Source organism: Polyodon spathula, chromosome 13, assembly GCF_017654505.1.
Source record: "Polyodon spathula isolate WHYD16114869_AA chromosome 13, ASM1765450v1, whole genome shotgun sequence".
NCBI classification, from domain to species: Eukaryota; Metazoa; Chordata; class Actinopteri; order Acipenseriformes; family Polyodontidae; genus Polyodon; species Polyodon spathula.
The window spans coordinates 42,157,583-42,178,208 of record NC_054546.1 but is presented as its reverse complement, the minus strand read 5'-3'; the positions used below and the strand labels follow the sequence as shown (position 1 = coordinate 42,178,208).

The window sequence follows — 20,626 nt, the reverse complement described above, 5'->3', positions numbered from 1 at the left end:
GCACTCCATGAAAAAGCATTTCCGAAATAAACAATTTTCTGCATTCAGTTATTTTGGATGACATAAGTGGAAACTTAAAATCCTTTTCTGTATCAATTGTATTTCATTTAAAATGTTTCAGTTCATCAGCCAATATTAAATGATGGTGTTGATTGGGTATGTAATCTGCAATACACAAACAGAATGATTTGAAAAACCCATTGCATTATAAAATGGGAAGGCAAGGTAAAACAGCAGTGCATACCAACATGTTTAGACCCTGAAAATGATTGCTGTGCTGGAGGGACGCTTCGGTTACAACGTGCACACGTTCTGCGCCAACTGCTAGTGCTCCACGCTCTGCAAATTTAGATTTTCATAAATGGGTTGAACTCAAGAGTGCAGAACGGTAAGTGGTGATTGTGAAAGGTCTCTGCTAGTTGTTGTTCGGTGTCAGTGTGGATTGAAGAGCCAGGCTTGTTCAGAGTGACTGTGACATGGTAGTCAAGATGACACCGTACTGTTCAAAGAGGTACCCGGAACCTCTATAACTTCATCGGCTGAGGTCTTCTCTGCAAAGGATTGCATGCAGATCGAGCTACAGTGTGTTGATGTATGGCTGAAAAAATCTGAAGAGCACAGCAGGTAATAATGTCTCACTAAAAGTATCTCCTGTCCTGCGTAATAAAAAGAAGTAGATCAATAAACTCGTGGGGGTCGGCTTGCCTGGGGCCGCCTGTCAGGTTTCAGCTCTAGCTCAGGTCTGCCAGTCAAAAGTACTGTGCAGGTATATTTCATTGTGCCGGTGCTACAGATTATAAATACTTAAAACCAAGACTGAGCAGACAAACAAGCTGGCATATAAATCCTATCAATTAGATGCCACAACTCTGTTTTCTTCTCCTTTTGTGTTGTACCTGTGGAAGGCAGAAGCTGAAAGCTCGGCCGAGTTACAAAACTTTTTGTTGGGGAGTAAGAAAGAGATGCTATTAATAGACTGAACGGAATCACACAGTATGGAATCAAAATGAATGAATGGGGGCTGCAAACAGGATTCATGCTTCAAGGACAAGCAGAGAAGCAGTCTTGCTTTCATGTTTTCAAGGCGAGGAGTGTTGCCATGCCACTGGCTTCTGTATGAACAAACTTGGAGCGCACTGTAGCTGTGAATAACAACTGTTTTAAATTAATTGTAAAAATACACCAACCATATACCCAGCCTTGGCAGGTAGACAAACTAAAGTATTGTTTATGCACATGTACTGTGGAAGGGCTCTTCACTAACTGACTGGTTTTCAATACACGATTGTTCTTCTGTGCAGCACTCCCAAAACATGTTGCCACTATATGTAAAACAGAATCAGATTTGTCTTTTCTTTTTCTTTTTGTATGTATGTGTGGCTGTTTCCAGCTAGGCTTGCAAATAGTGCTTTCAGGTGAGTTCTCTTGGAAGGACTCAAACTATTTTTACTTTCATGAGTCTGATACCCAGGGGGAGAGATTTGGATCAGGCCTGGGGGTTTGTTCTTAGCAGACAGAGCAGCTTTCTTTTAATGCCGTACTGATTTTATTCCTCCTTTCAGTTTATCAAACCTGCATGCTGGACGGACTGGCCTGGTACACTGCCCAGTTACAAAGCCTCTTGCAAGTTCGGTCGCTTCAGAGAAAGAGCCCATGATGACAGAAGGCCAGGTTTCTTGACAAAGGTGTGACGATTTCATTCCCCGTCAGTGACACCTTGGAAAATGAAGTCCACCTTTCAGCAGCAATTAACTTTATCAGATGTGCTTTTCACCCCTGGCAAAAGGAACCGTAATTGATACTAACTTGATGTGCTGTATTCAGACTGGACTGAGAGAGCAGGGATGTGCTGTATTCAGACTGGACTGAGAGAGCAGGGATGTGCTGTATTCAGACTGGACTGAGAGAGCAGGGATGTGTTGTATTCAGACTGGAGTGAGAGAGCAGGGGTGTGCTGTATTCAGACTGGAGTGAGAGAGCAGGATGTGCTGTATTCAGACTGGAGTGAGAGAGCAGGGATGTGTTGTATTCAGACTGGAGTGAGAGAGCAGGGATGTGCTGTATTCAGACTGGAGTGAGAGAGCAGGGATGTGCTGTATTCAGACTGGAGTGAGAGAGCAGGGATGTGCTGTATTCAGACTGGACTGAGAGAGCAGGGATGTGCTGTATTCAGACTGGACTGAGAGAGCAGGGATGTGCTGTATTCAGACTGGAGTGAGAGAGCAGGGATGTGCTGTATTCAGACTGGAGTGAGAGAGCAGGGATGTGCTGTATTCAGACTGGAGTGAGAGAGCAGGGATGTGCTGTATTCAGACTGGAGTGAGAGAGCAGGGATGTGCTGTATTCAGACTGGAGAGAGAGCAGGGATGTGCTGTATTCAGACTGGACTGAGAGAGCAGGGATGTGTTGTATTCAGACTGGACTGAGAGAGCAGGGATGTGCTGTATTCAGACTGGAGTGAGAGAGCAGGGATGTGCTGTATTCAGACTGGAGTGAGAGAGCAGGGATGTGTTGTATTCAGACTGGACTGAGAGAGCAGGGATGTGCTGTATTCAGACTGGAGTGAGAGAGCAGGGATGTGCTGTATTCAGACTGGAGTGAGAGAGCAGGGATGTGCTGTATTCAGACTGGAGTGAGAGAGCAGGGATGTGCTGTATTCAGACTGGACTGAGAGAGCAGGGATGTGCTGTATTCAGACTGGAGTGAGAGAGCAGGGATGTGCTGTATTCAGACTGGAGTGAGAGAGCAGGGATGTGCTGTATTCAGACTGGAGTGAGTGAGAGCAGGGATGTGCTGTATTCAGACTGGAGTGAGAGAGCAGGGATGTGCTGTATTCAGACTGGAGTGAGAGAGCAGGGATGTGCTGTATTCAGACTGGAGTGAGAGAGCAGGGATGTGCTGTATTCAGACTGGAGTGAGAGAGCAGGGATGTGCTGTATTCAGACTGGAGTGAGAGAGCAGGGATGTGCTGTATTCAGACTGGAGTGAGAGAGCAGGGATGTGCTGTATTCAGACTGGAGTGAGAGAGCAGGGATGTGCTGTATTCAGACTGGAGTGAGAGAGCAGGGATGTGCTGTATTCAGACTGGAGTGAGAGAGCAGGGATGTGCTGTATTCAGACTGGAGTGAGAGAGCAGGGATGTGCTGTATTCAGACTGGAGTGAGAGAGCAGGGATGTGCTGTATTCAGACTCCGGATCGAAAGCTGCAGTGCAGGAATGTGCTGTATTCAGGCTCCGGATCGAAAGCTGCAGTGCAGGAATGTGCTGTATTCAGGCTCCGGATCGAAAGCTGCAGTGCAGGAATGTGCTGTATTCAGACTCCGGATCGAAAGCTGCAGTGCAGGAATGTGCTGTATTCAGGCTCCGGATCGAAAGCTGCAGTGCAGGAATGTGCTGTATTCAGACTCCGGGAGCAGAGAGAGCAGGGATGTGCTGTATTCAGACTGGACTGAGAGAGCAGGGATGTGCTGTATTCAGACTGGACTGAGAGAGCAGGGATGTGCTGTATTCAGACTGGAGTGAGAGAGCAGGGATGTGTTGTATTCAGACTGGAGTGAGAGAGCAGGGATGTGCTGTATTCAGACTGGAGTGAGAGAGCAGGGATGTGCTGTATTCAGACTGGACTGAGAGAGCAGGGATGTGCTGTATTCAGACTGGAGTGAGAGAGCAGGGATGTGCTGTATTCAGACTGGACTGAGAGAGCAGGGATGTGCTGTATTCAGACTGGAGTGAGAGAGCAGGGATGTGCTGTATTCAGACTGGAGAAAGAGAGAGCAGGGATGTGCTGTATTCAGACTGGAGTGAGAGAGCAGGGATGTGCTGTATTCAGACTGGAGTGAGAGAGCAGGGATGTGCTGTATTCAGACTGGAGTGAGAGAGCAGGGATGTGCTGTATTCAGACTGGAGTGAGAGAGCAGGATGTGCTGTATTCAGACTGGACAGAGAGCAGGGATGTGCTGTATTCAGACTGGAGTGAGAGAGCAGGGATGTGTTGTATTCAGACTGGAGTGAGAGAGCAGGGATGTGCTGTATTCAGACTGGAGTGAGAGAGCAGGGATGTGCTGTATTCAGACTGGAGTGAGAGAGCAGGGATGTGCTGTATTCAGACTGGACTGAGAGAGCAGGGATGTGCTGTATTCAGACTGGACTGAGAGAGCAGGGATGTGCTGTATTCAGACTGGAGTGAGAGAGCAGGGATGTGTTGTATTCAGACTCTGGAGTGACAGCAGGGATGTGCTGTATTTAGGCTCTGGATCGAAAGCTGCAGTGCAGGAATGTGCTGTATTCAGGCTCCGGATCGAAAGCTGCAGTGCAGGAATGTGCTGTATTCAGGCTCCGGATCGAAAGCTGCAGTGCAGGAATGTGCTGTATTCAGGCTCCGGATCGAAAGCTGCAGTGCAGGAATGTGCTGTATTCAGGCTCCGGATCGAAAGCTGCAGTGCAGGAATGTGCTGTATTCAGGCTCCGGATCGAAAGCTGCAGTGCAGGAATGTGCTGTATTCAGGCTCCGGATCGAAAGCTGCAGTGCAGGAATGTGCCGTCATGCACCCAGGCTGGCAAGGTGCGGCTCACGCTTGTTAACTTGCTGTGTTTCTTTCAGAATGCCCGGAGGAGGTGTATGACCCTCGATCTCTGTTTGACCGGCTGCAGGAGCAGAAGGATAAGAAACAGCAGGAGTATGAGGAGCAGTTCAAATTCAGTAAGAGCTGCAGCAGCAGTGTCAGAATGAACCCAGAGTGCTTCCTTTTATTGAACATGCTGGGAGACCTCCTCATCATAACCCACACAATGAGATGAGCGTATCTTGTAATGCCAACTTTATTTTATTTAAAACCATAAAAGATGCTAAGTGGTATAGTTCATAATATTGTTTCTTTGCATTAAATAAACAGGTTAACTCCTATATTTGTTTAAAATGGTCTACAAACATGACCTGGTCATAGAGTCCACTGGTCGGTTTGTGAGTGTGCCTTACTTTATAAAGCTATGACTGTTCCTATGAGTGGTCATCGTGTGTGTGTGTGTAGCCCTTCTGTTTATTGGTGAAAAGTAATTAGCCGCAATGAGTCAACAAAAGCTGTGTGTGACTCATTTTCCAGCCCTAAGTGAATGGCTTGCATTGACTGAAAAAAGCAGTTCTTTGTCAGATTGCTGCAGGTATTTTTATATTATATATATATATATATATATATATATATATATATATATATATATATATATATATATATATGTTAACACATGTTCACTGACAACCTGAAGACAGACCTTGTAACACAAAGGCTTCTGTAGTTCATTTGTTTTGACAATTAGGAGATGGCCTGTTGATTGTTTGAGAGTGACCTTTGTGTGCAGTAATTGCAGAAGGAAACCATGTTATCTCTCCATTCAGAAAACATGGTGAAGTGTCTGGACGAGGATGAAACTAATTTCCTGGATGAGGTTTCCAGGCAACAGATGCTGGTAGAGAAGCAGCGGAGAGATGAAGATCTGAAGGAATTGAATGAATACAGAATATCCTTTCCAACACCAAGGAGCAAATCAAATGCCTCCAGCTCATAAAGTGCAACACTGTTGCTGGTGTTCCACATTGATGATGCATTCCCCAAGGGCCTGAGCAGCCCACGTTTTCACATGCTCTTCTACAACGCTTTCATTTTGCAGACATTGCAACTGTATGCAAGATGAAACGGAATGGGAATGATTTATTAAAACGTCTGGAGCTTTAGTTGAAAAGATGCCAAAGGCAGTCAACGAAAGATTGAGTGGAGTGCTGTTGAAATCAGCTGGTTGGAAAGCGACAAACGGTAAAGCGCTTTCAGCTTTAAAGAGCCGGCTGATCCATTGTCTTCAGCGGTGTTCTGCCTGATAGTTTGGACAACGGTGGGTTCATTTGCCATGGTTGTGAAGTATTCATTGTTCTGAGTATACGGTATGTGAACGGCTCTTCTTCTAGCAGTCTTGCTGCTGTTCGCTACATAGTCTAAGGCTTCAGCTTGATAAACATGCTGGGGTTGTGACAAGTCTAAGTGAAACATTGCACACCTCTGCCTGCTCTAGATTGAGTGAAGGCACAGAGCACTAATGAATTACAGGCAGGCTCTTCCAAAACAGCGCACGATTCTCTCTGTTAACGAAGAGGTAGAATGCAGGGTGCAGCCTTTGAGAGGCGCATGCTTTCATGAGTAGCAGTTCTGAGAGCTGTGTGTTTTCACAGATGCTCCTCAACAGCTTTGAAGCTCGCTAGCATCCTGCTATTAGGATAAGAAAAAATGGAATAGATAACATTAGCAGCAGAAATAATACTTCTACATCGTGGAATGCATAACACTTTTTATTCTTACTCATTTGCAGTTTGTTTTTTTTCCCCCCTGTCATCATTTAAATTCCACTCCCTGTAAGCCGGTTTGACTGTATAGTAGCTCTGTGGTGCCATAAAATATCCTGTCTTTATAGACAATATCATGCTTTTTTTAATTAATTTAATTCGTTTGCCCTTATGGTCTTCGTTTCAGAACGGACTCCACTCACCACGTGTGTAACTCTTCATAACAGTTAACCGCTACATTCTCCTCGTCCACTTACGAGAAGTAATCCCTGCATAAATCTTTCTAAACGAATCACATCACTTAGTAAAGTGTGGTCTGATAATTAAGCCTCTGTTTCATGGTGGAAAAAAGTGCCGCCTAAAAATGGAAAAACCCAAGTTATTGTATAAGTACATTGGAGAACGCACTGGCATTAATATTTCGATCCTGCAATCCATCAATCATTACCATTTCCAATAGTTTAATAAATACTTTTTGATTTTGTTGAGTAAAACATTTTTTTCGTGGTGTACCTATGTTTGTATATTAGAATCTCTTAACAGCCTTCAGATCTGTAGGGCCCTAGTTTAAGTGCAAAAGCAAATTTTCTGAAAGGAAAAAAAAAATCTTACAGTACAAAACTAGGAAGAAAATACTTTGCACAAAATAGGGGCAGTTTGGGCGTGAAAAAGAGTCAGCATCCTAATATAAGCACTGTAACATCTAGCACTTGCTTGTATCTAGAAGCTTTCCAATCTCTTTTGATGTCTTGGCGAAAACAGTTGTCCTTAACCCCTACCCCCCCCCCCGCTCTCACAGCACTCTCTCAAAACTGACAGCAAACACCGAGACCAGGAAAGAACCAGAGAAGAAAGCAGTGATTAAACCAGTGGAGAACAAGAACACATTCTCTCAGGCCAAGCTTCTGGCAGGAGCTGTCAAACGCAGGAGGTGAGCTCTGTGAACAAGGCTGTGCAGCCCCTAAATTGGGGCTCTGAAACAGAGGGTCTGGAAAGAAGAATGGAGCTTTCAGAACTGACATGATTCTTCAGCGCCCTTGTGGGAAACTTTGACAATGAGTTAAACCCAAACCAAAAGTTGAAGGTGGAAGAGCGAGTGACTGATACCAATGAATGATAAGTTTGGTTTGGTGGTTTCATTGTTTGATTTTTAGGGTTACAGCAGTTGACACACATACCTTTCTTCTTGTGGTAGGAAAGCAGTGGTTGGTATTCAGCCTTAAGCTGCAGATTGACGGGTTTTCACAGTGGTGCAGTCTCTGCTAAGGGTCAGTTAACTGTAAGGGAAAAGATGAACTGGAAAGAGTATGCTTTAATAGTTCAGAGGGTTGTGTTTATTTTCTGTTAAAGGTCCAGTTCTGTACTCCTACAACTCGCTGGCTTGTAATGAAGCTGCAAAACCACTGCATTTGAAAATAAAACAAACAGCCCTAATTGGCATTGGTGGTCTAGAAGTTTTTTGTAATCACATTTCCTGTCCTTTTTATTTTAGTTCAGACACATCAGACAGTGTGAAGAAACAGAAGTTAGAAATAAAAGAGGACAGCAGCCATCGAGGTAAAGTACCGGAGTAAGATTCGCAAATCAAAATTGTGTGTGTGTGTGTGTTTTTTTTTTAAGGTACATTGTAGCAGATCCCCCTCCCCTTTAATTTATCATCAAACTGTATTTATTTAATGTAACTTGTTTAGTTCATGCATTTCCATGTATTAGAGCCCCAAACTCCCTCTATACATCCTACTGATAATGCCCTGCACATCCCAATGTTAGCCCAGCTCTGTCTGTAGAAAAAAGTAACATTCTTACCAGGTACAGCACTGAAGGTGTCGAACCAAGGTAAAAGAAGACAGCAATCCAGCTCCTTCACTTGAATAGAAAATTCTCTTAATGTTGAAGTAGGGTCCAAACAATAGAGTATACTTAACAGATTAACTGAACCGTTTCAGGCTATGTAGTTAATACTGTCTAAACAGTACCCGCAAACTCCCCCCGGTATTTTCTTTGTTCTCCAAACCCTCTGTCTCCCACCTACAGCACCGAACGCCTCGTCAATTTTCTTAATTGAGGAATTAGCTAGCAGTAGTCATTTTTCCCTATTTCTTCTCCCCAGGGTTAATCAGCATAAAAAATATATACTGTATACTGAGATTCAGATGAGACGACTTCTAATTAGAGTCTGGAGCTGTGCAGCATTCACATGCTTACTGCTGGTGCGTTCATCAATTAATACTAAGTTAGTGAAAAGAAAAACAGACTTATTTAGAATCTAGTGTCCTATTTCATAGGAGTCAGAGGGGGCAGAAAGTCATTAAAAAAACTAAAATTTCATATGCCGTAATAAAAAGGTTAGAACAAGCACAAGAGAGCAAGCTCAAGCCTCCCCTACATTAATGCACTTGAATGGACCAGCCCACAGTTCTGAGGATCCCTTGACTCGTGTTCTGAAATACACTTTAAAATGTCTGGCCCTGTGGTGCACCGTGTGGGCAGCCTGGTCCAGGTTCTGTTTAATGAGCTGCTGTGTCTGTCCTCAGGGAGTGAGGCGGCAGGGAGGGGCTCGGGCGCTGGCTCTGTGGTGCACCGTGTGGGCAGCCTGGTCCAGGTTCTGTTTAATGAGCTGCTGTGTCTGTCCTCAGGGAGTGAGGAGGCGGGGGGGGGGCTCGGGCGCTGGCTCTGTGGTGCACCGTGTGGGCATCCTGGTCCAGGTTCTGTTTAATGAGCTGCTGTGTCTGTCCTCAGGGAGTGAGGAGGCGGGGGGGGGGCTCGGGCGCTGGCTCTGTGGTGCACCGTGTGGGCATCCTGGTCCAGGTTCTGTTTAATGAGCTGCTGTGTCTGTCCTCAGGGAGTGAGGAGGCGGGGGGGGGGCTCGGGCGCTGGCTCTGTGGTGCACCGTGTGGGCAGCCTGGTCCAGGTTCTGTTTAATGAGCTGCTGTGTCTGTCCTCAGGGAGTGAGGAGGCGGGGGGGGGGCTCGGGCGCTGGCTCTGTGGTGCACCGTGTGGGCAGCCTGGTCCAGGTTCTGTTTAATGAGCTGCTGTGTCTGTCCTCAGGGAGTGAGGCGGCAGGGAGGGGCTCGGGCGCTGGCTCTGTGGTGCACCGTGTGGGCATCCTGGTCCAGGTTCTGTTTAATGAGCTGCTGTGTCTGTCCTCAGGGAGTGAGGAGGCGGGGGGGGGGCTCGGGCGCTGGCTCTGTGGTGCACCGTGTGGGCAGCCTGGTCCAGGTTCTGTTTAATGAGCTGCTGTGTTTGTCCTCAGGGAGCGAGGCGGTGGGGAGGTTCTCGGGTGCTGGCTCTGTGGTGCACCACCCCTCTGTGGCGGTGTGTGTGGGCATTCTGCCAGGCCTGGGGGCCTACTCGGGAAGCAGCGACTCCGACTCTAGCACAGACAGCGAAGGTACCATTATCTCAGCAGGAAGCATCATCTCCTCTGTCTTGCACTCTGACCATTAACCCAGAGAGGCAAGCGAAATGACCCTGTGCGTGTGTTCTGTCGGAGTCATGCTGATGCAAGCGTCCTGGGCTTCCAGTGGTGTTTCTAATTACCTGTGTGTTCCATCCATATAGTTTGACCAACGGCAGAAAAGGGAAGATTTGATGTCGCTTTTGCAGAGCGAGAATGTGACTGAAGGATTCTTTAAGTAGACTGTGGATTCAACCAAGCGGAAGGCATACCAGGCTCTCAAATGTCACATCTTAATGTTTGGCAGAAATGTCAAGGTTTATTTAGGTAGAGGGTTTTTTCAAACTCTACAGCGCACAGAGAGAACGTGAACAGCAAGATTTTTCTTTCATATAAAAAATATGTAAACATTATGGCTGTAAGTTACGTGGCGATTTTGAAAACTGAAAATAAATACTTTGATTTATTTTGTTTCTGTCTTTGGTTACTTTAGTCGTGTTGAAACAAGATTATTTGGGTCTAAAGTTTTTTTTTTTCATTGAATCCGAACCTAAGTTGTATTGAAGGTAATGTTGATTTGCCGTTCCGTTACAAGGCCATACAGCAATTACTGTGCAACCAGAGGTCAACCAATTAGTACTGACAATTTGAATCACTAGAACTTGTGTAAAAACTAGCTTTGCTTTGTAGAAAGTGTGCAGATTTATTTTTACAGCAATAAACAATCAGTCAGGGCCGACTTTGATGTAAACCAGGGTGTCTCAGAGCAGTGTCTGCTGAAGCCTAAAATATCATGTGACTTCTCTGAGGGGACAGTTGAGCACATGCAGGGGTGCTCAGTCTCTGGGTGTAGCAGCTAGCCATCTACACTGTGCTGCAGGGTTGTGAAACAAAGCCACAGAACCAAAATAGCCCATTCTGTGGATGCTTAAAGGAGTACATGTGTTGTGTAAAGTGCTTGATATTCCTTTCAAAAATGCATAACAAGGGATTCATAAGACGCACACAGCAAAGTTAGGTCAGAATGGCAGAGCCATCATTGCAGGTTGTTCCGAGTAATTGATAGTGGTTAAAGGGTTTTGATGAGGAATAGCTAATTGCTTTGCTGGTGCTTTGTTTAGCTAAAACATACGATTACTTTTCAAATTGTAACATTTATGCAACTAAAGCTGTGTTACTGAAGCGTCCAGCAAAAGCTATCCATGCTGTTCTCTTTGCCTACTGTCCAATTCTTCTAGCATACATAAATGTTAGAAGTAATTTGCAACCTCTGCATCAAACCTTAAGGAGGAAATGGAAAGGCCATGTCCTGTGACAAAACCAGATTGGCTCCATGCAACCACTTGTTTTCGTTAACAAACACCAGCATACGCAGTAGTTTGAGTGCATACAGAAGGTGTGAGTTTGTATAAAACGTTAGAGACACTGGTTACACATTCACTAGGAGTGCTGGACCACCATTGGCAGCCAGTCTGAAAGGTAGCTCCTTTGCTCTGAAGAACAGGTGATCTAGCAGTCATTTCACTTAGGGTTTAAATTAATGCCAGGGCATTGCTTGAAATGTATGTTTTTCATACACGTTTGTACAATAGACTATAAAAGGACTGCATCCACCAGAAGGAAACCATTGTATAAATAAGGTTTCTCTCCTTCAATTTGAAAGTCTGTTTAAAAGTATAACCAGTTTATTTTAATCCTGAGAGATTTCTATTCTGTGATTGTATTTATATGTACAGACCAACAGTTAGTCCCGGTACTAATTTAAACAGACTTTGCAAAATCAGCTGAAATCGCTGGCACACTAATAAAGAGGTTACTGGAGCTGACCAGTACAGTATCTGTCTGCTTGGTAACTAAAAATAAATAGAAAGATAGCATGTTATTTTGTCATGCCTCTTACATTTTGATTATGTGTGTCCCCCTCCACCCGCTTCATAATTCCTTATGGAATGGATATACCATTAGCTATGCCAACCGGCTTTAGGCACTTTAATGCCAACAAATTAAAAAGACGTCTTTACAAGGCAACTTCATTAATTACATTCTTTACCATGTTTGTTCTTGCATGTCTAATCAGAAGTTATGCTTTTCAAAGTTATTTCATGAAAATATTAAGACACTTGTTCAAGAACAGTAACGCTCGCTCATTAGTGGTATCTTCACGTTTTAATGAAAGCGCTCAGTGTGCAGTGTCCTGAATGCATCCTTAATACACTAACACTTACGCTTTATTATGCACTTGTTGTTCTTTCCATTACTGTCTATTGAAATGTCCCACACGAGGCTCACATCCTTTCATACCTTTCACCTCAGGAGGTCTGGGTTTATAGCTGACTTCCTGAGTAGCGAGCGAAGAGAGTTTGCAACACCATATGATTCAGTCTGTTTGAAAGAGACCCAGGGCTCATGGCAGGTAGAGGGTGTTAAGGATTAAGGGTTCTTATGCATGCAGAGCTGTTAGGGGTGGCTTTCCTGGTGCCAGCAGTGTGTAGCTGGGCTCCACCTGTTATATGTATATATATTCATTGTTTATGTTTATATATGCCTTCTCTGTTTTGTAGCCTGCAATTAAGCAATGGTCTATATATTACTTTAATTTTATTTTCTAATCTCCATGTTCATATCCTGCAGTCCCTGTCAAAAGAAGCATCTGATTTCCCCTTCTTGTGCAGCCCACGTTAAATTAGCCCGAGGATGATCTGTCGTTCCATTGCACAGTTTTAAAGCTGCAGTGCCCCACCTCAGTGGTGTTCAGTCTTCCATAGAAGCCTTCTGTGCAGCACGCTGGTTTATCAGAAAGCAGACAGTAGTTTGTTTAGTCGCCTAAAGATCGCTTTAGCTGTAAGGAAACCTGCATCTTCCTCTTCTAAAAAGTGTTAAATTCAGAATAGCTGGAAATCAGGTAAGGATTGGGGAAACTCTTTAAAAACAGGGCGATCACTATAAGCAGGTATACTGTGTCTCGGTTATTCTGTGGCAAGGATTTCAGCAAGTATGATCATTGGAATTACACCATATTGTTTAGCACTTTCTCTCCCGCCAACATGTCCTGTGTTTTTTGGAATATACTGTGAGTGGATATTGCTGTAGTCATGACTTCGGGGATACATGAGTTACTACCAGGGCTATTGTGCTGCAAAACACTCTCATTTAACCATGGCATATCTGCCAGACAGCGTTGTGCTAATTAAACACTTACTTGGTAGCTGTCACCCTTGCAATGGGGAAGGGGACTTCTCTACTTGGCAGGAATTGCACGGGATCCCGTGGTCCAATCCTCGTCCGGGCTGTCTGGATAAGCTCTCCACTAGCAAAGCACATTCCTTAGTACTGGTACTGTATCATCCATCTTTAACAGAATGTCTGTGGAAATAGGCATTCAGTGACCATTGACACGGAGTGGCAAAAAAAACCCCCAAAAATAACTGCTGTATCAGAGGGAAAAATAATAAAATAAAATGACATGCATCAGTACTGGAACTCTACCATTACTTTCTCAGAATGATTGTAAAAGGTGATTGTAAAAGGTTATCTGGTCAACCAGCATTGAAATTTAAACTGTGAATTAGACAAGAGAAAATACCCTTCACTACAGAGTCCAGCACAGAACTAACTGCATTAACAAAAGCTCCTCCTTATATACTGTCCTGTCCCGCCCTGCCCCACATAGCTTCAGCCAGGCCCCCACTCCAAACACAGGCCAAAAAACTAAAAAGGAACACCTGAGGGTTACACTCAGGAAAACAAAAGATTGCTGGGCAGCTAAAGGTAGAAATACTTTGTTAACATCCACTCAGCTAAGTGTAGGCACCTATTAAAAAAAACTTGCTTTAATAAAACATGTCTCTATTTTGGGAGCAGATTTGCATCCTTTCAACTCCTAATTCAATTCATCTTCAGTCATTGTTGATGTTGTACATTTCTCCCATGATATGGATTAGCTAAAGAAAAAAGGAATATGTAAAAGGGAGGACTCCAAAAACTAAAATGTGTCATGTTAAAAGTATATTTATTGACTGGTTTGAAACCTGAGTATAACAAAGATAACAATAAGTAAACAGTATAAAATAGTCAACATGTAGAACTTGACAAAAGTACTGCTTTTTTATATCACAGTTAACAAGTCACTAACCAAGACAGGCTCATATGTATATAACTCTAAGATATTGACATTAAAATATTTAAAAAATATTACAGACTGTTAGACCATAGACTAGATGACAGCGACTGCTCCCTCCTGCCGATCCCAGTTAGTGTTCTGCAGTTTCTTCCGAAAGAACGGGGGAGTTCTTCTTAAAAGACTTGGATGCTGATTAAGACGGTAGTTTAAAAATCAGGCAGAGCGAATAAAAACTCTTTCATGCAGTTTCTTTTTTGTAAAATAGTGCTAGAGGTTTTGGCAACATGCAAGATGAATTGATTGGCGTGTGTCTATTCAGGGTCGGAGCTGCATGGCGTCAGGTTTTTCTGCTTGAAGTACTGTGAGACCTGCTGGGGTAACTCTGCCAGAACGGATTTGGCCAACGTTTCTTTTGGTGCCTGAGATAAAGCAAACAAGCAGAAAAAAGCACAATTATTATAGCCACAGCGATGATATGGGATATGGGCAGTATTCACAAAGCTCTCACTGATTTTATTAAGGTGTAGTTTGAGTATGTTGGGGTATATTTTCAAAGCTTTACTTCAGTAATTGATAAAGAACTGGGAATTGATTTTAAAAAAGAGAATGGAATTGAAAAATAGACCCCAACCCTATCTCAAACATCTCAGCTTTGTTTTACTCTGACATTCTTGACTCTGTCAATATCACAAAAACAAAAAAAACATAAAAAACAACCCCTGCCTTTAAACAGATACACAGGGATAGTTGGCACACAAAAATGTAAAAAAAACAAAGTCTTCTCTTTCACAACAAAACAGTCATCACTAGAGAAGCATTTTTGAAACTCCCTCGCATAAGGTGCTGCCCAGAAAGAAAGAGCATTGGGCACTCACGTTTCTGAACTCTCTGAAAGGTACAAACTGCACGATGTCCCGCGCTGCCTCCTCGCCGGTATACGACCTCAAGATCTGATTGTCTCCGTCCAGGAACTCCATGGCGGCGAAGTCTGCGTTCCCCACGCCAACAATGATGACAGACATGGGCAGCTTGGAGGCCTGCACGATGGCGTGGCGTGTCTCGTCCATATCGCTGATCACGCCGTCCGTGATGATCAGCAGGATGAAATATTGCTGCAAAATGAAGCAGACCAGCACGTCATCACATGGATTCTATCAGCATCAGAAGATCACAGAACCCACAGGGTAATGGAAGGGGTAGGCAACTCCAGTCCTGGATGGGCAGTCCAGTCCTTTTTTTATTGGTACAGTTCACTGACTTTAAGCCCTGGTCAGTGGTTTACTGAACATGGTCGGAACAAAGACCTGGGCTGGAATAACTTGAGGTGAATATTTAGACTTTATGTTTCCTTTTAAATTGCTATTGCAATTACAACATTCAACCACTAAGTTGCACTGTGTACACTGGGGGGGGGTTAATAAAAGCCATACCCTACATTGGATGTAAAATTGGGGTCAAGCAGTCCTTCTTCGTCAAAAGTTCAAACGTAAGTACAAACATACGTAGAAAGATGTCGTAAGTTTTGATTACAACAACAAAAAAACCAAACAGTCATATATATATATATATATATATATATATGTATATAATATATATAATATAATTTAAGTATATATAGTATATATATATATATATATATACATTACTGAAGTGTCCCTTCTTGAAACATCTTGTTTCAGCAAATCTAAAGCAACACGGACAATGACAAACAGATAAACACTCCATGCATATCATAACTCAACATGAATATGACAGACAGCAAGCTGGGACTTATGTGCAGAGGCGTTCTCAATTTACTGCGCAAATACACTTTTAAAAAGTCACTTATCAAGTCTTCTACTGTCTGCTACACATAAAAGAGTCATTTGAGGTTGTTTTTTTTTTTTTATCCAGAGATTCTGCCTCCCGACCTTGGCATTTATGGAGTAGTTATAAAGCTTACTTCAGATAATTTCAACCTTCAGAACTGTACAGTACATAGGGACTACTCTACTACACTGCTTCAAACAAAGAAGGGCTACTCAGAGACAGGCATGTTACACATTAGAAACCTGTTTAATCCTATATTGAAACAGTATTGAATGCCCCTACCAGAGTTGCTTACTGTAAAACAGGTATTGGGCGAGGTGTGAGGTGATACAAATATCCAACGGTACGGTCTGTGCTGTGAATTGTCCACCTCCCTCCATAGTGTCAGTATAGGGTATGAGCTCCTCAGGCACTGATGCAGACCTGGCATCGATTATGTGCTATAAATGAGTGTGTTGACGAGTGCTTAATTGTTTGTAGCAGAGTACTGTACTTGTTATAGCTTTACACAAATCTGGAGAAGACAGTACTAGAGATTGCATAGAACATTGCCAACCCTGGTCCTGGAGAGCCGCAATCCAAAATTTATTTCATTCTGATGATTCACTGTTCTGGCACAATGGTGGTCCCAGCCTGCCAGAATGGATCATTGTCAAGATGTGTTTTCATATACCACTGTCTAAACACAGGGCCAGTAAGACTTGAGGGAGCAGACTTTACTACACCGATCCTACAGAGACACCAACAGGAAAAAACACCATGAAGCAGGAGAAGCAGGAAAGCATCAAGTCATTTCATGATGGAAAACAGAACAGGACTTGCATGGTTAACCTTCTCGAAAACAACTATTCCTGTTGAATAACGTGGGGAGAATTCAGCTGAGAAGATTCCCACTTTCCTTTTGCGACCAATCTCTTTTCCATAGAGCCTCTTGTCCTTTTTGTATCCCATGACTGAATGCAGAGCCACAGCGTTACAGACGTGATGAATTATTTTCTCTCACATGCAGTAGCTCTTATCGTTACTATTCAGGCAGCTGATGTCTTGTGCATCACGGTTTTTAACACACAGCTAGAAATCACAATAAAACGTGTTAAACACAAGAGAACTGGCCCTCATTATATGTTAACGTGCCAGTATCCTCCAATGAACTGGATCTATAGCAGCTTAATGCTTCCCAGGCTCTTGTGCAAGAAACATTGGTGATACTGGACTAGCTGCAGTTCATAAGGCAGTTGGCTGCTGATGTCTGCTCGGAATGTAATAAAGGTAATAAAAATGCCAGTTAGCACAGGAGACTGTTCAGTGACAAAGTTTATTGAATGACATAAAAGGTACATTGTGTCTGAATAACTATCCAGTACAGCTGTCTTTCAAGTGCAGGAACTCCTTTAAATAGAAACAGAGATTTAATCAAGCTTTTTTCTTTCTTTCTATAAAACGCTCTTTGTGCTCAGATTCTAATTCTCCAAGCTTGCTGATTTCCATCGTGACTCCCCCCTTCTGAAACCTTCGGATTTCATTTTGAAGGTATCTATCTGGTCCGGCATGTTGCTCTTCAGCAAGAAAGGGGATTTTTTTTTTTGCACACAAGTGTCTCTGTTTGTTTGCGTGCTGACTTGACATTTAGCTGCCTTTGAATGTCTGCTCTTCAGTGACACGACTGTTGTGCGTTCGTGAGAACTAGTCTGGCCCTCATTAAAGGGAGTTTTTGTTCCTCAGCCCACGTTTACAGCTACTGTACTCTTCTGATTTAACACTTTACTGCACTCCTGCCATGTCAGCTGATGGTCAAAGTCTACAATGAAAGGAATTTTGCTCGAACCAGCAAAACCATTTTAATAACCTGCAAAAACTTCAGCTCTGGCCTGCTGAAAACTTGTGCAGATTCCTGAGTTACAATCACCTTATTAAATTTAAAACAGGAGACTTGTTTAGCAAACACTAGGGTTTTTTTTTTTTTCCCCCCTGTTGTCCACGCTAATGAAAAGCCAGCCCTGTTCTGTTGGGTTTATTTGACCTCCTGCAGCAGATAACAAGCGTGGGCACCCTGGAGCCACTGGTAATTTGTTTTTCTTGCGTGGTTATAAAAGACTAAAGCGGGTGTTTTTCTCAGATCTCGCCCGCTGCGCAGATTATCAAAGCCGACCACTAGTTATGCTGGCAGCTGCAACTGATAAGGACAGCCCCCTTTTGATAGCGTCCAGTTCCCCTGCTGTTCTCATTCAGAAGCCAGGGTCTTTAATGCACTAACAGACCTAATCATCAGGATCTCATTAGCTTCTCAGGTTCTCATTCTCTCATTAGCTGCATCAACTGGGGACCGTCTTTGCAGCTCTGCTTTGCTGCTCATTCAGTGTGTGTATATATATATATACTGCAAGTCCGTGACACAATTCTGATTTATTATTACCAGTTATCGGTACATTTTTAAATGTTTACTTCACAACCATAATGAGTCCCAAATCTTTGACAATATGAATAACCCACGGGTTATTGAACACACAGCTGTTTTACACTGATCATTTCCCAGTTATGACAAATGCAATACAGTTTCAATGGATAACCATGTTCCTGCTGCTGAGCCCAGTTATTAGATGTCATGACGGGTGGGGGTGTGTTCGCTGGTTGTCAGAATTGTCATTGCTGTGGTTGAAAAGTGACAAAAAGGTTATTTAAAATGGAACAGCGCAGGGACAGAATTTCCTTTGGGAGTTTTTTTTTTTTTTTAAATATATATATAAATGTAGTAGTCGCCAATTATCTTATTATTTTCTTCCAATTTGGCATATCCAATTATCTATAGCCTCAACTCACCACTACTACCCCCGCGCTGACTCGGGAGCGGCGAAGATGAACACACGCTGTCCTCCGAAGCATGTGCCATCAGCCGAACGCTTCTTTTCAAACTGGAAACTCACCGTGCAGCCGCCTCAGAGCTACGGCGTTGGAGGACAACTCAGATCTGGGCAGCTTACAGGCAAGCCCGCAGGTGCCTAGCCAGACTACAGGGGTCGCTGGTGCGCTGAGGACACCCTGGCCAACCTAAGCCCTCCCACCCCGGGCGGCACTCTGCCAATCATGCGCTGCCCCCTGGGAGCTCCCATCCACGGTCAGCAGTGGAATAGTCTGGACTCAAACCGGCGACGTCCAGGCTATAGGGCGCATCCTGCACCCTACGAGGAGTGCCTTTACCAGATGCGCCATTCAGGAGCCCCCTCATTTGGGAGTTTGAATTGGTTTCACATGCCTCATGCTTTCTGAGAGACACTTGAGTGGTTTATTAGCCAATTTAAAATACATCATCTCACACAGCCTCAAGTCTCTGCTTCACGAGTAGCAAGGAGGACCTGACACGGCAGCAAGAGAAAGCGCTCTGTCCCGAACGAAGCAGTAAAAAAAAGAAGAAAAAACATCCCTCTGCACCTCTTACAAAGGTGGACAGGTGTGCTTTGCAACAGGTACAGTGTGCTTAAAAAGAACAGCACCAAGCAGCACTGGAAACACACAGTACAACACATGTAGCTACTGGAAATAAAACACGAATAATATTAATAACACCTGCTATCCCTTTCCCAGACTACTGGGCATCCAAAAAGGGTGCGGTGCCTCTGAAGTGATCCATTGAAAAAGCGGATATATTTCTACCCTGGACTGTGAAACCACACTGTGTGAATTATTGTATTATTATGTCTCTATCAATGGAAAGAAACAATAATAACTCTAGAGTAGATTAAAGGAGCATGTTGCAGCATGTGCAATGACAGTATGCAATTACACGTAAGTGCATTCTGCATTCACAGCCTTCCAGCAGAAACACAGTAATGACTGCTTATTATCCCCTCTAACCAGTCTTACACTGTTCAGCTGTCTGGATTTCTCACTAAAGCACGCACTGTTCCTACATGGAAAGATTGTCAAAAGTCACATTTTCTAGCACAGAACAGCGTTTACATATTGTTTCTGAACTCTTCAGTAAACACATTTGTACGATGCAGTCATATATACTGTACATGGTGCCCATTTAGAGACGTCTTTATTTGAACTGGTTTATGGTTTGGACAACCCCCCCACCCCCCTCCCTCATATTTAAAATGTTGTTAGTTATGCATTTCTAGTGTATGTATTTGCTGTGAATATCATTCTTACAGTTACTACATAGAATGACTTTAACATTTACTATGACTGCTTTTTTAAAAATGCTGAATTCATCTCAGGCATATGATATATAGCCAAACCCTTACAAAAGATCACCATGGTGAATTTGCATTGTAACTGTGCAGTTTTGCCCCATGCTTTTCCTATGCTTTCACTAAGCTTTATTACACAAGATCAGGGTTTGTGTGCTTTAGGTACTTTTACAGCAGGGTTTCACGTATCTGAGTCTATCTATATATATATATATATATATATATATATATATAATGTAAAACTCTTACCATTAACACAAATCGCCCAACACAAGCAGTTTCAGAGAACTGAAATAAATTGGCAAATCAAACACGATTGTATTATAAATGTTCTGATAATCCTTGCTGTCCTCAACAATCACCAATAGAGAATTGAGCAATCCCAGAAACAATGCCTACAGAGATAATATGTTGCTATAGTGATCTCCAACCAGTTTGAAACAGACGCAGTACAGATGAGCATAAATGTATTCAGAGGCATGATTGTGACGAGTCTCACCAGTGTGACAGCAGTGGCGCGCTACACAGAATCACAGACAAGTTGCAACACTTCCTCTGGAACGCCAGTGTCCCCAAGCCAGTTCAGACTGAACCCTGGTTCAGACTAAAGAATTCCCTTGATGCTGGTTGTCCAGGTTCAATCACAATGCAGGTCAATAAAACTGTAGCTCAGCTATCAAGCACCCGGTTACCCGGTCGTGGGAAATAGTAACAGCTCAGGACATCGTTGCAAACAAGATGCTTCCTCTCAGTGGATCGACCCAGCATGATAATCTTCAAATAAA

General features: G+C 43.5%; 2 protein-coding genes across 7 annotated transcripts in view; one reads left to right on the top strand and one right to left on the bottom strand.

Moving 5' to 3' along the window:
- The window catches only part of LOC121325448 (PSME3-interacting protein-like), a 34,720-nt gene that overhangs the window by 9,297 nt on the left and 4,797 nt on the right, over nt 1-20,626 (top strand). The window contains exons 4-9 of one of the 6 annotated variants that reach the window (XM_041267925.1): nt 4,601-4,699; nt 5,390-5,511; nt 7,123-7,256; nt 7,818-7,882; nt 9,579-9,781; nt 9,887-10,188. In XM_041267925.1, the coding sequence (XP_041123859.1) occupies nt 4,601-4,699; nt 5,390-5,511; nt 7,123-7,256; nt 7,818-7,882; nt 9,579-9,772 (614 nt within the window). In that variant the 3' untranslated portion in view covers nt 9,773-9,781; nt 9,887-10,188. Of the gene's footprint in view, nt 1-4,600; nt 4,700-5,389; nt 5,512-7,122; nt 7,257-7,817; nt 7,883-8,859; nt 9,057-9,578; nt 10,189-14,810; nt 14,898-20,626 lie in introns of those variants that run through there. The other 5 variants (XM_041267927.1, XM_041267928.1, XM_041267924.1 and 2 more) reach the window with 5 other exon arrangements.
- Nucleotides 13,722-20,626, bottom strand: part of LOC121325447 (copine-2-like) — a 29,279-nt gene continuing 22,374 nt past the window's right edge. Inside the window, exons 15-16 of the mRNA XM_041267923.1 lie at nt 14,718-14,954; nt 13,722-14,261 (exon numbers count right to left, since the gene is read on the bottom strand). Of these exons, the coding sequence (XP_041123857.1) occupies nt 14,154-14,261; nt 14,718-14,954 (345 nt within the window). The 3' untranslated portion in view covers nt 13,722-14,153. The remainder of the gene's footprint in view (nt 14,262-14,717; nt 14,955-20,626) is intronic.